This window comes from Antechinus flavipes, chromosome 2 (assembly GCF_016432865.1).
Source record: "Antechinus flavipes isolate AdamAnt ecotype Samford, QLD, Australia chromosome 2, AdamAnt_v2, whole genome shotgun sequence".
NCBI lineage: Eukaryota > Metazoa > Chordata > Mammalia > Dasyuromorphia > Dasyuridae > Antechinus > Antechinus flavipes.
The window spans coordinates 296,364,847-296,377,890 of record NC_067399.1 but is presented as its reverse complement, the minus strand read 5'-3'; the positions used below and the strand labels follow the sequence as shown (position 1 = coordinate 296,377,890).

The window sequence follows — 13,044 nt, the reverse complement described above, 5'->3', positions numbered from 1 at the left end:
AGACAATAACCAAACTGAAGTTATCAACTTTTCTTTTCCTCCTGCAAAAGCAACCCATATACCCAGTTTTTGCTTCACTGATTATTAACATTAATAATTTAGGTAAGTAAACAACTCATCAATGGAAGGAAGCTATTAAAGGATGAGCAGGAATGATATTTCACCTTGCTTGCACATTTTTCCACCAAGTTTATGGAGCCAAATGTTTGTACCTAACCCTTACCTTGACAATCAAACACTAAAAGCCCCAACATTTCCACGTAATCTTAGTATAACGAGCTAGGCTACAGACAAGAGAGGGCACATAAAGATCAATTTAAACTATTCAAAAGATAACTAGCATCTTGCTTTTCCCCCTATATGTTAATACTTTGAAAGCCACAAACCTTTTACCTGAAAGCATATGGGACTTTCTCAGTAACAAATTAACCATTTTAAGGTAACTGAGGTCCCCTGCATTCCTAACCCTTCTCCCCACTACCCTCCACAGTGTACAAAAATGTATTTCCTCCCTTATTTGTAGATTATAGTGACTGTCTCAATCTGAACTCAAGGAAAACAAAGGATCCCAAAGTAGCAATATATTACATAAAATATACTTAACTGACCCCTTATAGTTAAAACATACCCAAAAGTTCTTGCCATGAATAAATTTACTTTTTAGGACTGTAGCATTTTACTAATTTCTACATCTTTAACAAATTATTTTGCTTTAATATAATTGGCAATGAACAAGAACCTCTTACTGATGCTTAAGCAAAAATGAATGCTAAGTTTTGTAAAGCACATGGTGCTAGTATATCAAGAAAAGTGTGTAATCCTTAAAATGGATCTCCTTTCCTGTACATGAATTGTTATTCACATTTGCTGATACATTCTTAAAGCTACAAAATCTTTGCTTTAAAAAGGCAGGAGTGGAGGTATGGGTGCTACATGGAGGTTAAGCATTTAACTATATTCCCCCAAAAGAAGTTTATCACACCTAGGAAAACATGGGTAAGAGTACATTACATTGAATTTTAATGATTTTGAATAAGAGATAAAAGTCTGATGGCACACTGAGTAACTTTGAAACCATCACATATCTCTAGCTGGTATTCCAAAGGGAGAGGTTAAAAAAATACAACTAATACAATTTCTCTTAATCTTCACCTTTTTTTATTTTCAAAAGTCAAATGTGTTGTTATTCTTAAATCATTCATCCTCAATTTTGATTAAAGTACCATTATCTTCCCCAGATATGAAATTTCAGGATCTCTTTGGAATACTAATTTCATGTTTCTAGGTTTAACAAAACTTTTTTAAATTCCACCCTAGTTCCCTGAATCGTTTCAAGACAGTTGCTGATGTAAATTTTAATATAAAATATTTAGTCACAAAATAGTATTGCTTTTGTATGCACATTGTTGCAAGATTACTTTGCTTCTGTCAATAAAAACTATACCATTTTCCATAAAATCCTAAACAAATTAAGAATTGTGATGTAGAACAAAATTACACAGGGTGAAACAGGTGCCAGCACAACATTAGGTTATATTACATTAAAAAATAAAGTTTTAATGGTCCCAAATATATACTCAATAGCTAAGCATACACTCAGGGGAGAAAAATAAACAAAAAATGAAACCAAAAAAATTATGACACAAATGACCACATCTAGAATTCCACTCAATCTTTAATCAAGTAAGGACAAATCCCCACTTAAAAAAAAATCTGCAGTTTGAAGGGCAAAGGGAACAGATAAAAAAGAGGAAACTTTATGCTCAGCCCCTCCCCCAAGAGGTTTTTCCAAACCTGTTGTAGCTTGACTAAAATGTTCAGAATGTATGATTTCAAAGGCAGGTCTCTTTATACAAAGAAACTGCTGGCATTCTTACTAGTGAAGAATTAGGCCAGAAAAGCCCATTCTTCTGAGTCTCATACATGGTCCAAGAAAGCATATATTGATTGTAGCAACTGACCAGCCAATCCAGAGTTCCACTAACAAAACTCCTGCCCTGTTGGCTTTTTTTTTGTTTGTTTGTTTCCATTTCCTTCCCTGAGAAAAGGGCAATGTGTGGTCCAAGCTGGAAAGCTCAAAGGCTTAAGTCTTTCCCCTAAATGTATAATTTCCCCCTCCTTCTGCTCCATTGAATTGGCACTTGATTAGCAGAAAGCCAAGTGTATAAGGCTGATCAACGTCAGTCATTCACATGAGACCGCTGCTTTGTTGTGGATCTTTTTTTTGGGGGGGAGGGAGAGGGGCGTGTAGTAGAGAACCAGTTTTTTCAACAGGAACTGATCTTAGGCAGTTGCCATTATTATGACTCAAGCTTTGCTTTCTTTGACAATGGTAGAGATTCTTCCTTATCTTCATCCTCATCATCCTCTTCATCATCATCAGGATAATCTACAAGACCCACAAGGCCTCCCTGTTTGGAAAGATAAAGGATTTAAATAATTACTTTTCTACACTCCTACCATTACAAGCATATATCACCCAAGAGGACTACACTATTAATTACAATACTAATTGTTTCTAATTTCCAAATAGAAATAAACTTCTAGGAACATAATCTAACAGTTATAATGAATTCAGAACATAGTTTTGCCTAAACAACATAAATAGTAATGAGATCTGTAAGTCAACCCACAAAAACTCAATTAACCCATGATGTGCCTGAATTATAATATTGTTATTAGTATAGAACTACCTATTCTAACTATCCATTTTGGAGGGAAAATTGCCCAGGACTCTAGATTAGAAAAGGAAAAAAAATCTGTTTATATATTACAGAACTTGCAAGGATTTCTTCAACTGGCATTGGCTCCTATGATATGAGGCAGAGTATTGGGTATGAGGGTGGTAGGATAGGAAAACTAGAGTAAGAATTGAAGTAGAAGCTTTCTCTCTTCTTAGCCTTTACCACATAGAACTGGGTAGAAGAAAGGAAGTATAGTAAAGGTATCATGGAAGTATAAAAAGGTTTTAACTGGGGGCGGAGGGGGGAGGGAAGTGTACAATCTAAATGGATTGGCTACAGGTGAATCATTTAATGCAACTGACGACACAGACAAAAGAACAACTTGCCTGTGCAATCTTTCTTTTCACCCAAGGTGACCCAAAGAGAATGTAAGGTGATAGGAGAATAGTAGCAGGAATGAAGGATACTACTTTTAAAGTAGTATTCAAATAGAGGCGGCTCCACAATTTTAAAAAGTATTATATTTGAGATAAGGGTGGGGGAAAGGGGAGAAGAAATCAGTTTGTTGAATCAGCAGAGACTGGAGTGCCAAAGCAATAGCTCTAAGGATGACTTAAACGTGATTTTTTAAAAATTCAATTATAGAATGGTGGAATTTCTGCTATAGTATAGGAGAATAACTATAGCTAGATCAGAAGAATCTTTTTATGTCACTCTGCTTAGTGCCCGTCTGAAGGAAGCTCCAGCAGATGGCAGCAGAGAGCTATAGCTGAATTCTAGGGACCACTGACAGTGTCGGAAAAAAAAAAAAGGGGGTGGGGGGGGAGAGAAGAAATGAGGGAGGAGGGAGGGGATGGGAGAGGGACTGTAATAGTAGGAAATTTCAGTGTGGAACTTTTAAAAGTATTATAATTCACTTGTGAAGTGGGTAATACCTTGATTATTCTTCAAACTTTTTAAATAGACTAAGAAGTTTGTATCAATATACTGAGCTGTCCAATTAAGAGATTTTTTTTTTCAGTTCCTGGACTGGAATTCCACTCTGTCCCTCTCAATTCTGCATAAATTAATGCATATCCTAAATTCCATGGATGTCATTACCACAAAGGCTATATACATGTAAATAAGAGTAGATTTCACAAAGTTAGGATAGACATAAAAGAACTTCAACTCTTTTAGGAAATTTACTCCATCTATCACTACTTTTTAAGAAGATGAGGAAAACAGCTTCTTTACTTCAAAGAATAAGCTTTAAAAAAAAAAAAAAACTTTGTTCTCAAAGTCTATAGATAACAGGTTATTAGTTGGATGAAATGATAAAATGAAATATTCATAAGATTTTTTGGTAAATTACTTATTTCTGGAAGATACTTTTGAGTTTCTTAACAAAAAAGATTTTTAGTAATTTTAAATCTCTTCTAATTGACTAAATATTACTGGGTCAATGGTGGAGACTTATTCCTTAATCTTAAGCTTTTATTTGGAACAAGAAAAATTAAAAACAAAACAAAACTTAAGTAACAAATATTAAACTTTACAAGTAATCTCTGTAAGAGAACATGAATGGGGTACACCAGGCAAGGAAAATAACTGCTGGGAAAACTACTACTTCTGAAAACATACCTTTGTAGTAATAGCTGCCGTCTGAGATGTGCTTTTAGAAACGGATCCAGGAGATCCGGGTGAACCTGGAGACCCAGGTGAACCTGGAGATCCAGGTAAATTAGTTGCAGATGACTGACTGGTAAGATTAGTCTTTGTTCCACTGGAGAGGGAAAGCTTAAAACTTGGACTCTGGCGACCAGAAAGATTAGTTTTCAGAAGCACCTCCTTTTCTTCTGTTTCTTTTACTGAAAAGGAAATGATATACTTAATAATCTAGGACATATACTATGCTTATTTTCATATATTCTTACATAAATAATTCAATAAAATACTACTTAACAATTTTAGAAATAAAAATGGACTCATTTAAGTTGTATCAGTGGACTGATTTGTAGTTTGCAGAGGATACATACACAATAAAACATTTTAATATACTGGATCTTAGAAACAGACTTAGAATATTTCATATTATTTACCCTCATAACCCAAGAAACTTATCCAAATGTACAAATTTATAATTTCACAACAGATGTAAACTGTTCCTTAAAAACAATATCCTATCCAGCAATTATGAAAATACAAAATATGATCTTCAATTTCCTCAGCAAGGGAGAACTCTGGCTGTGCAAACCCATCTATTTCTACAAAACTGGTCCATGACTAGTTATATTCTAGGAAGCTTATCTAGGCTTCCTAGGTTAACTTAATTGACAATGGAAAAATCTATACATAGGTCTTTCTGATGCGAAAGCCCAAAACTATGTCATGCTGTTTCAACAACTGACAATTAAATAAATCTAAAGACATGATCAACCAAAAAAATTTAATTTGTTAAAAAAAAAAAAAATCAAATATGACAGTTTTAAGCAGGCCACATTCATATGTCTAAACCTGGGTACTTTTTAATTTTTTAAAATATCTAACTCCTTTTACATACATTTCTTCCTTTCCATGAATTTACTGATTGGTTCCATAATATCTTCATCATTTTTTGTTTTGTCAGATGGAGGTACCACAGCCTCTCCATCTTCCATATCTTCATCATCAGTATTAAACCACATTTCCTCTTCATCTTCTAGTGTTCGTGCATCTCTCCGATATCTATGATTTCTCAAGATGGAACGCATACTGTAAACAAAATCAATTTAAAATACAGTCAATGAACATAAATTAAGGAAGTAATTCAAACAGATAACTTTTTTTTACTATCCTTAAAGTACAATGCCCAATGCAATCAGCTGCACTCTTAAAAGGAAAACAAAAATCAAAATCTATCACCTTCAGATATAAAACCTTAGGTTGGTGAAGAGATCGTTTTATATCTAAAAATCACTTTATTATTACACAGATTTAAATGATTTTATATAAACCAACAACCTCTCAGTGCCTTCAACACACCCCATTTTGCATTTTCTCTAACAGGATTCTAAACTTATATATCAACAGTGCAATTTGTTGCAATGGATAATGGCTATGAAAGTCCCTTTTTAATGAAGTGGGCACATATAATTGATCAAGAGAAATTTTGATTATTACTGCAGTAAATTTGGAAAATCTAAAAGTTGACAATCAAAACAGAGATAAAATGTTGTAATGAAATTCTGATTTTACTGTTGGCAGATGAAGTTGAAAACATTCAATTTTTCAACTTCAATCCTGATAATATCCTGGTAACTACAGGTCAGTAGATCATGCCAACATACAAACATGTGTGGCAGTGTGCATCAGTGGATAAGGCACTGGACCGAGGAGTCAGGAAGACGTGGGTTCAAATCCCATCTTAGACACTATTTGTGTGACACTAAACTAAGTTACCAGTTCTCTGTGTCTCAGTTTCCTCATCTGTAAAACGAAGTCTTTACAAGTCTGTGACATCTATGGTTATCCCTTCTAGTTCTAAAACTTAAGACCCTAGGATCTCATACAGCACTTGAGAAATATTTGAAACTGCAAATGCAGAGATTAGGGAAATCTTTCTCTGTTCCTTTCTCCCCAAATATCAAGCCCCCTTGCATCCCTCCTTCTCCCTTTAATGAAATTGAATAAACAATGAAGAGAGCCAAACGTGTATTCACCTGTCAAGTTTGGGATTATCTTGCCTTTCCCTTTGTTGTTCAAATCTCAGTTTTAATCCTTTAAATGTCTGTACATAATCTACATCTTCCAGTGCTTTCCAGTAATTTTCAATTACATGAGCTGTTAATGATTTTATATCTTCCTACAGAAAAGAATTATAATCATAAACCAAAAGAGGGAAATGTTATTTTAAAAGGATTCTGAAGTTTTATATCTGGTTGAAATGTAGCAAATATAGCAAACTAATTATTAAAGTTAAAAAATGTCTATGTGAATTCCTTTTAAATAAAGAGCAATAATTTCAGTCATGTTTTAACTGAATTATCACCAAATAGGTGTAAAAAGAAAAATAAACACCAGATTATCAGATTTAAGTGTTGAAATGTAGTGCTAAAATACCAACTTTAGGGACTATTAATTGAAAATGTACTTTAGAATTATTTCTGTGATGTCTACATAATGAAGTCATTATTTTAAAAAATAAAAATAAAACCCCCAGGAAACAAATTAACAAAAGCAAAATAATTATTTAAAGGTCAACAGTATACTTGATTTCAATTAATTGCCTATTCTCTTAAAATGATTATTAAATTATTCATCATAAAATTTGCTGTTTTTAAAACTGTCTTATAAAAGAGAGTTATACTACTTCTCAAGAAGATTGTTTAATTTCTATGCTAAATTTGGGACTGAACTTAAAAAAATATATTTAAAAAAATACTTAGAATTTAAGAAACCCCAACACATACACAGTCTGTCAAAACACTCTCTCCCAACAGTACAGTATATTCATGACTATGAATACAAAACCATTTTGAAACCATAAAAATTACTTCAAATATATCTAATTATTAAAATACAATTGTCAATCAAAAAAGTTAGAGGACCCACCACTCTAATAAATTCAAACATCTCTATAATGGCAGAGTTCATTAAATTGTATCGGGATCCATTGTTGAGAAATGCTTTGACTACTGGTTCAAATAAAAAGCTTTTCATTATGTATCGGTTGTAGAATTCATCTTTCAACCCAATGATCTTTCTCTTAAAACGAAGGGCACCTGCAACACAGAAGCAAGACTATTTAAAACCACAAACCATTCCCACGATTTATGCTTTTAAAAAGAGAAAGAAATTAATCCATGTTAACAGTTAACATATACATTCCTTGTGTTGAGCGAGTTCACATTTCTGAAAAAGTTAAAGAAAAAAACCCACAACACACCCCAAATATGTTAAGAAACAGTCTCTAAAGTCCCAACAGATTTTATTAGACAAGAGTTTCTGCATTGTAAACACTTTGAAACTTTAGTTAACCAGACAAGCTCCAAACCTAAGGCAATTTTCAAAATATGAATTTTATCAGTGATTAATATTCCAGGAACAAAATTGTTACATTTGTGACCAAAATATATTTATATTTTAATCAGGAGTGATGAAAATCTAACCCTAACCCTATTGTGTTTCCTACCTAACACCAGCATTTTTAAAATAATATCCTTTTACATGCTAAAAGCAGAAAACTATTGTTTTTAGAAGGGTATTTTGGCTATGGAATTTGATGGATTTTCTAGGCTTTAACTTTTCAAATGTTTCAAAACGGCTTCAACTTGGACACTCCATTAAAAAAAAAAAAAACTTCACCTGAAATACGAATTTACATAAGGTGCAATAAAACCCAGAAAAATTTGCCTTCCAACAATTTAGGAACAAACTTAGAGGATATTCTTTAAAATTTGTTAATCTAGTCTATCTCAGCGAGTATGCTTTTAAAAATTTTTTTCTAGTTTTCCATTTTTTTTTTTTTTTTTACAATTAATTAGGCTTTAACTTACAGATCAAGAGATATATTCGCATCTTGAAGTATGGGGAGTTACTTGCTTAAGTCACCATTCGTCAAGATCCAAATATACTCCGACAACTAGACTTCAACAAAGCCCTCTTTTCCTAAACCAAATCATCAGTAAGTTAATGCCCCAGTTATTGTAAACAGTTTAAAAAAGCATACTCACTTCATGCAGTCACATCGTCTTCGGTTGTCAAGATTAAATATTGTGTTTGTTTTTTTGATTCTTTGGAGATCATGGAAGTGGCTCGTTAAATTGCCAATTTGTTATTAATCAAGTCCTTCATGAGCAGGTAGCCAGGCAACCATGTTGACACGGTTTCTGGGTGGGAAGGCAGAGGAGTAAAGCAGCTCAATTTTTCTTCAGTTGGCAGAAAAGAGGTCCACAAGTGAATGCCAAATTAGGTACAGGTGATTATAAACTGCTCTCTAACAATAACTTATTCAAGAGTGTTTCTTACAAAAGAAACACACTCTGGGTAGGGAGTTTAAAAATAGTTTATATAATAGTAACTGCATTTAATTTGTTTTTAACTACTGACTATTTTGAAATACATAAGCATGGTGAAGTAGACAGTTTAAAATTAGACTAGACAGGGAGACATTTTTCTCTGTAATTACTAAGTCAAAACCTAACAAGTTTTTTTTTGTTTTGTTTTGTTTTATTTTTCCCCAAAGTAGCAACACTAAAAATTAAGTGTTTTTACTTTAGATAACCAAGTGAAGCGCAATGAAGCAGAGATAAGATGTTCCTCAAATATATTTAGGGCTTAGGTTAAAGTTTTAAAATTGGTCAAATTAAATAAAACTATTATGGTTTTTATGTTGGCAGCTGGACAGAACCTGTCTGAAAACTTGTATTCTATGAAGAAATACATTCATTCTAAATTCTCCAGAGTTCAATAATTACTCCCCAAGAATCTCACATCCCATATTTATAAGATTCTGATGACTTGTAATATGTATGTTACTAATCATAATATAAGGAAGGGCACCTAACTACCTCTACTTCTTATATAAAAGGCAGTTCTAATAATAAAATTTCCAAATTTCCCCAGATAACCTTCAACTTGTTCTATCAAGAAATGACTTATGCAAATATTCAACCACTATCTTTTTTATTATTTTTTTGCTGAGGCAGTTGGGGTTAAATGACTTGCCCAGGGTCACACAGCTAGGAAGTGTTAAGTGTCTGAGGCCAGATTTGAACTCAGGCCCTCCTGACTTCAGGGCTGGTGCTCTATCCACTGCACCACCTAGCTGCCCCTCAACCACTATCTTTTACCAAATTGTTATTTTTTTTAAATTGCCAGAGTTCTGTTTTTACTAAAATATTTCCCATATGTTTCATTATAAAATGAACAATGTTTTTAGTTTGTTTGAGCATAAAAGGTCTTGCGAATTGTTTATATAATCATGTAGTTTTCTGACTAAATAGAAAGCTCTGTTAGGGAATATTTTTCTTTACTTCAGTATAAAAGATGTACATTTCAAAAGAAACAAATGAATGATTATAGCTAGAAACATCACAAGGTAAAATTTCTGGATTTTAAGCCCGATATATAGGAAAGTAATAGTACTGTTGGTTCCCCACCCTCTCCCCCCCATCACAACGTCTAAATATGGTTGTATCCAAACTGATAGATCAATCATAAAACATAGAATAAATCATAAACAATAAGAATATAGTAATGGTAAAGAAAATTCCAACTAAATTCAAGTCATTTTTATATTTAATTTTGGAATATATTTGTATATGGGTGGAAATGAAAGTGCTTTAATGTTAATAATTCTGAGAATTCAGAGTGCATATTCAGGTAACTGTTGTTAATGTTTTCTTGAAATTTAAACTTTATTCTTCAGACTCACGTAATTTCCTGTGGTATCAATATACCATTTGCTGATGTTTATAATACCCCAAATTAATGAGTTTTTTGAAGAAATACTAAGTTACAGTCCTCAATAGACAGACAGCTCTCCCAACTGAATGTTTTAGAGATGCTAAGCTTCCCTGAGAGGAATCCTGAGGAGACACTGATTTTAAAGTAGGTATGTAGACTAGTATCACAAAGTCAACATTAAGATAAAACTTGTATTGACTTATTCTTGTAACAGTTTTGCTTTTTCTCAACTGACACTTATCAAAAAATATAGAAGCAACTTTAAAACCACACCACAAAACTGTACTAAGCAGGAACCAGAAATTTGTTTTCCATCCAAATACACGTCAATATTTCCATGCTTCATTATCATTTGGAATGATACAAATTACAAGCTTTATTTAAGCTCATTTCTCTTTATTTATTTATTTTTTTGCTCATCAAATTTGCTCATCAAATAATTTATTTGTACTTAAGAGGCCTTCCTTTATATATTCCACTAACTCTCTAAACTAGAGGATGAATGTAATAGTAAAGAGATGCAATATACATTGTTCTGCTGACTCATCTGCCAAATAAAAGTCACCAGTACCAGTGAAATATTTAAAATAATGGTTGAAAGGAACCAAGATAACCTCAAGAAAGAATCCAAATAAATAATTTCTAAAATTATGATAGCAAGACAAAAGGGAGGATTGTGAACTGACCTCATGTGCTCTTAAATGAATGTGCGCGCGTGCGCACACACGCGCGCGCGCACACACACACACACACACACACACACAAATGTACATATTGCATACAAAACAAGTAACAAATATCCTGAGAGAAACAATGTGAAATCCCTCAAAAATAACATGGTGATAGTAAACTTAAGTTCTAATTTCAGCAATTCAGTAGACAAGTACTTATGCACTGAATCTGATTTTTAAAAAACACATTAAAAAAAGAAATTAGACATTATCAAGTTTTTGTTTTTTATTTAGCCTCTAGGAATGGATGGTTCTGGATCTAGAAATTTAAAAATTAGGAGTATTATATGTCAACTTGACTAGACTAACATCAATATATTCATTAACTATTTTATTGTAAACAATATCCAGAATTAATTATACTTCGGTCAAACTAAGTATTGAAAGATAATGGATTTTGAAGGTTCACCAGGACAGACACTTATGAAGCACCCACTTTTCATAAATGTATTAAATGCTTAAAAAAAAAAACCAAATCCTTATTCTGAAAGCACTTATACAATCAACTTGATGTGGGAAGTATGGGGAGGAGAGAGATGCAATACATACAAGTGACTAGAATTCAGTGGAATTTGAAGAGAGAGAGAAAGCACTGTCAAACAGAACCAGGAGTTAAGACTTTGGAAAAGTGGTAACACCACTGCTGAACCTTGAAAGAAGAGAATTCTGGCGATCGAAAGGGAGATGGGGCTTCCCAGACACAGGAGACAGTTTACACTAATGCTTGATGATAGGTAATAGAAAAAGGTCTTCAAATGAGGAGCCACTGACTATGTTTTATAGCAAGGAACAACCATCTTGTCTTAGGAGTAACAAACAAATCTATCTTACAAAAATTACTATTGCAACTATATGCCATATGGCAAATAGAAGAAAGAATGGAAGCAAGAAGACCAGGTAAAATTGAGCAATTGAACTCTAGTGGCTGCCTTGACAGAAATGGAATTAGGAGTTAGGTAAGGTGTGCAACAGATAGAGCACTGGGCCTGCAGTCATGACTGAGTTAAAATTTGACAATTACTAGCTGTGTGACCTTGCTGGTCGAGTCACTTCACTTGTCTGCCTCAGTTTTCCTCAACTGTAAAGTGAGGATAACAGCATCTACCTCAAAGTGTTGTTGTGAGGGAGGATTAATTAAAACAGTAATTGTAAAGTGTTAATAGTGACTATTATACAACAAATGCTGAATAAATGCTTTTCCTCCTCTTCCCCCAAATTGATAGACTTAAGAAATGACAGAACTCATTAAGAAATGATAGAACTGACAAGATCTGGCTGAATATAGGTGAAGACACAGAAGAGTTCTAAAACATGGAGCAGGTAGCTAACTAGTGAAGTAGATAAAGCTCCAAGCCTGGAATCAGAAGACAAATTCAAATCTGGCTTCAAACATTTACTAGCTGTCTAATGCTGGCAAGTCAAATTAATCCTGTTTGTCTCTGTCTCAGTTCCTCATCTATGAAATAAGCTAGAGAAGAAAATGGTAAACCATTCCAATATCTTTTCTAAGAAAATCCTAAATGGGTCATAGAGAGCTGGACATGATTGAAAAACAAAGATATGAAAAGGCAAGATGGTTAAGCTCCAGCCGATGGCTTCAAATTTTGCAGGAAAAGTTTAAAAAGGTATTCTATTAAGAAAAGAGGTACATATAATGATGGCAGAAAAGAGATATTTAGGGTAAGGGAGCTGAGATCCAGTAAAAATAGCCTAAGAAAAGGTATGTTATTATAACTTCTAAGAAAATTAGAGTCAAGAAAAAAAAATAAATAAAAGGATTTCTACACAAAAGTGGGGGTGTCAAGCTGATAACTAAATTTTGGGGAATTTTGGGAAATCAGAAGGGACTTAAAGATGATACTTGTAACTCATAAGAACTTTCTCATTATAACGGCAGTTAGGAGTATATATATATGTATATATCACACAGAGGACACAATTCTAAGTTGAATATGAAAGGATAATATCCAAAAAAGTTAAATTAAGGGGTGAGAGGAATATATTGGGAGAAAGGGAAAGATAGAAATGTGTAAATTATCTGTCACAAGTCAAGAAAAAGCTTTTATAGTAAAGAAAGGAGGGAAGGAGAATTGAGTGAACCTTACTTTCATCACGACTGCCTCAAAAAGAAAATAACATGCACACTAAGTACAGTGTACTTACCCTATACCCGGCAGGAAAGTTGGAGGAAAAGAGGATCT

The 13,044-nt window shown here is 33.3% G+C and overlaps 1 protein-coding gene across 2 annotated transcripts in view; it reads right to left on the bottom strand.

The window, feature by feature from the left end:
- Window positions 1-1,657: 1,657 nt before the first annotated feature.
- Window positions 1,658-13,044, bottom strand: part of PPP4R3A (protein phosphatase 4 regulatory subunit 3A) — a 60,548-nt gene continuing 49,161 nt past the window's right edge. For both annotated transcript variants that reach the window (XM_051977391.1, XM_051977392.1), the window contains exons 11-15: window positions 7,257-7,426; window positions 6,365-6,507; window positions 5,227-5,417; window positions 4,308-4,534; window positions 1,658-2,411 (exon numbers count right to left, since the gene is read on the bottom strand). In XM_051977391.1, coding sequence (XP_051833351.1) covers window positions 2,301-2,411; window positions 4,308-4,534; window positions 5,227-5,417; window positions 6,365-6,507; window positions 7,257-7,426 — 842 coding nt within the window. In that variant the 3' untranslated portion in view covers window positions 1,658-2,300. The remainder of the gene's footprint in view (window positions 2,412-4,307; window positions 4,535-5,226; window positions 5,418-6,364; window positions 6,508-7,256; window positions 7,427-13,044) is intronic.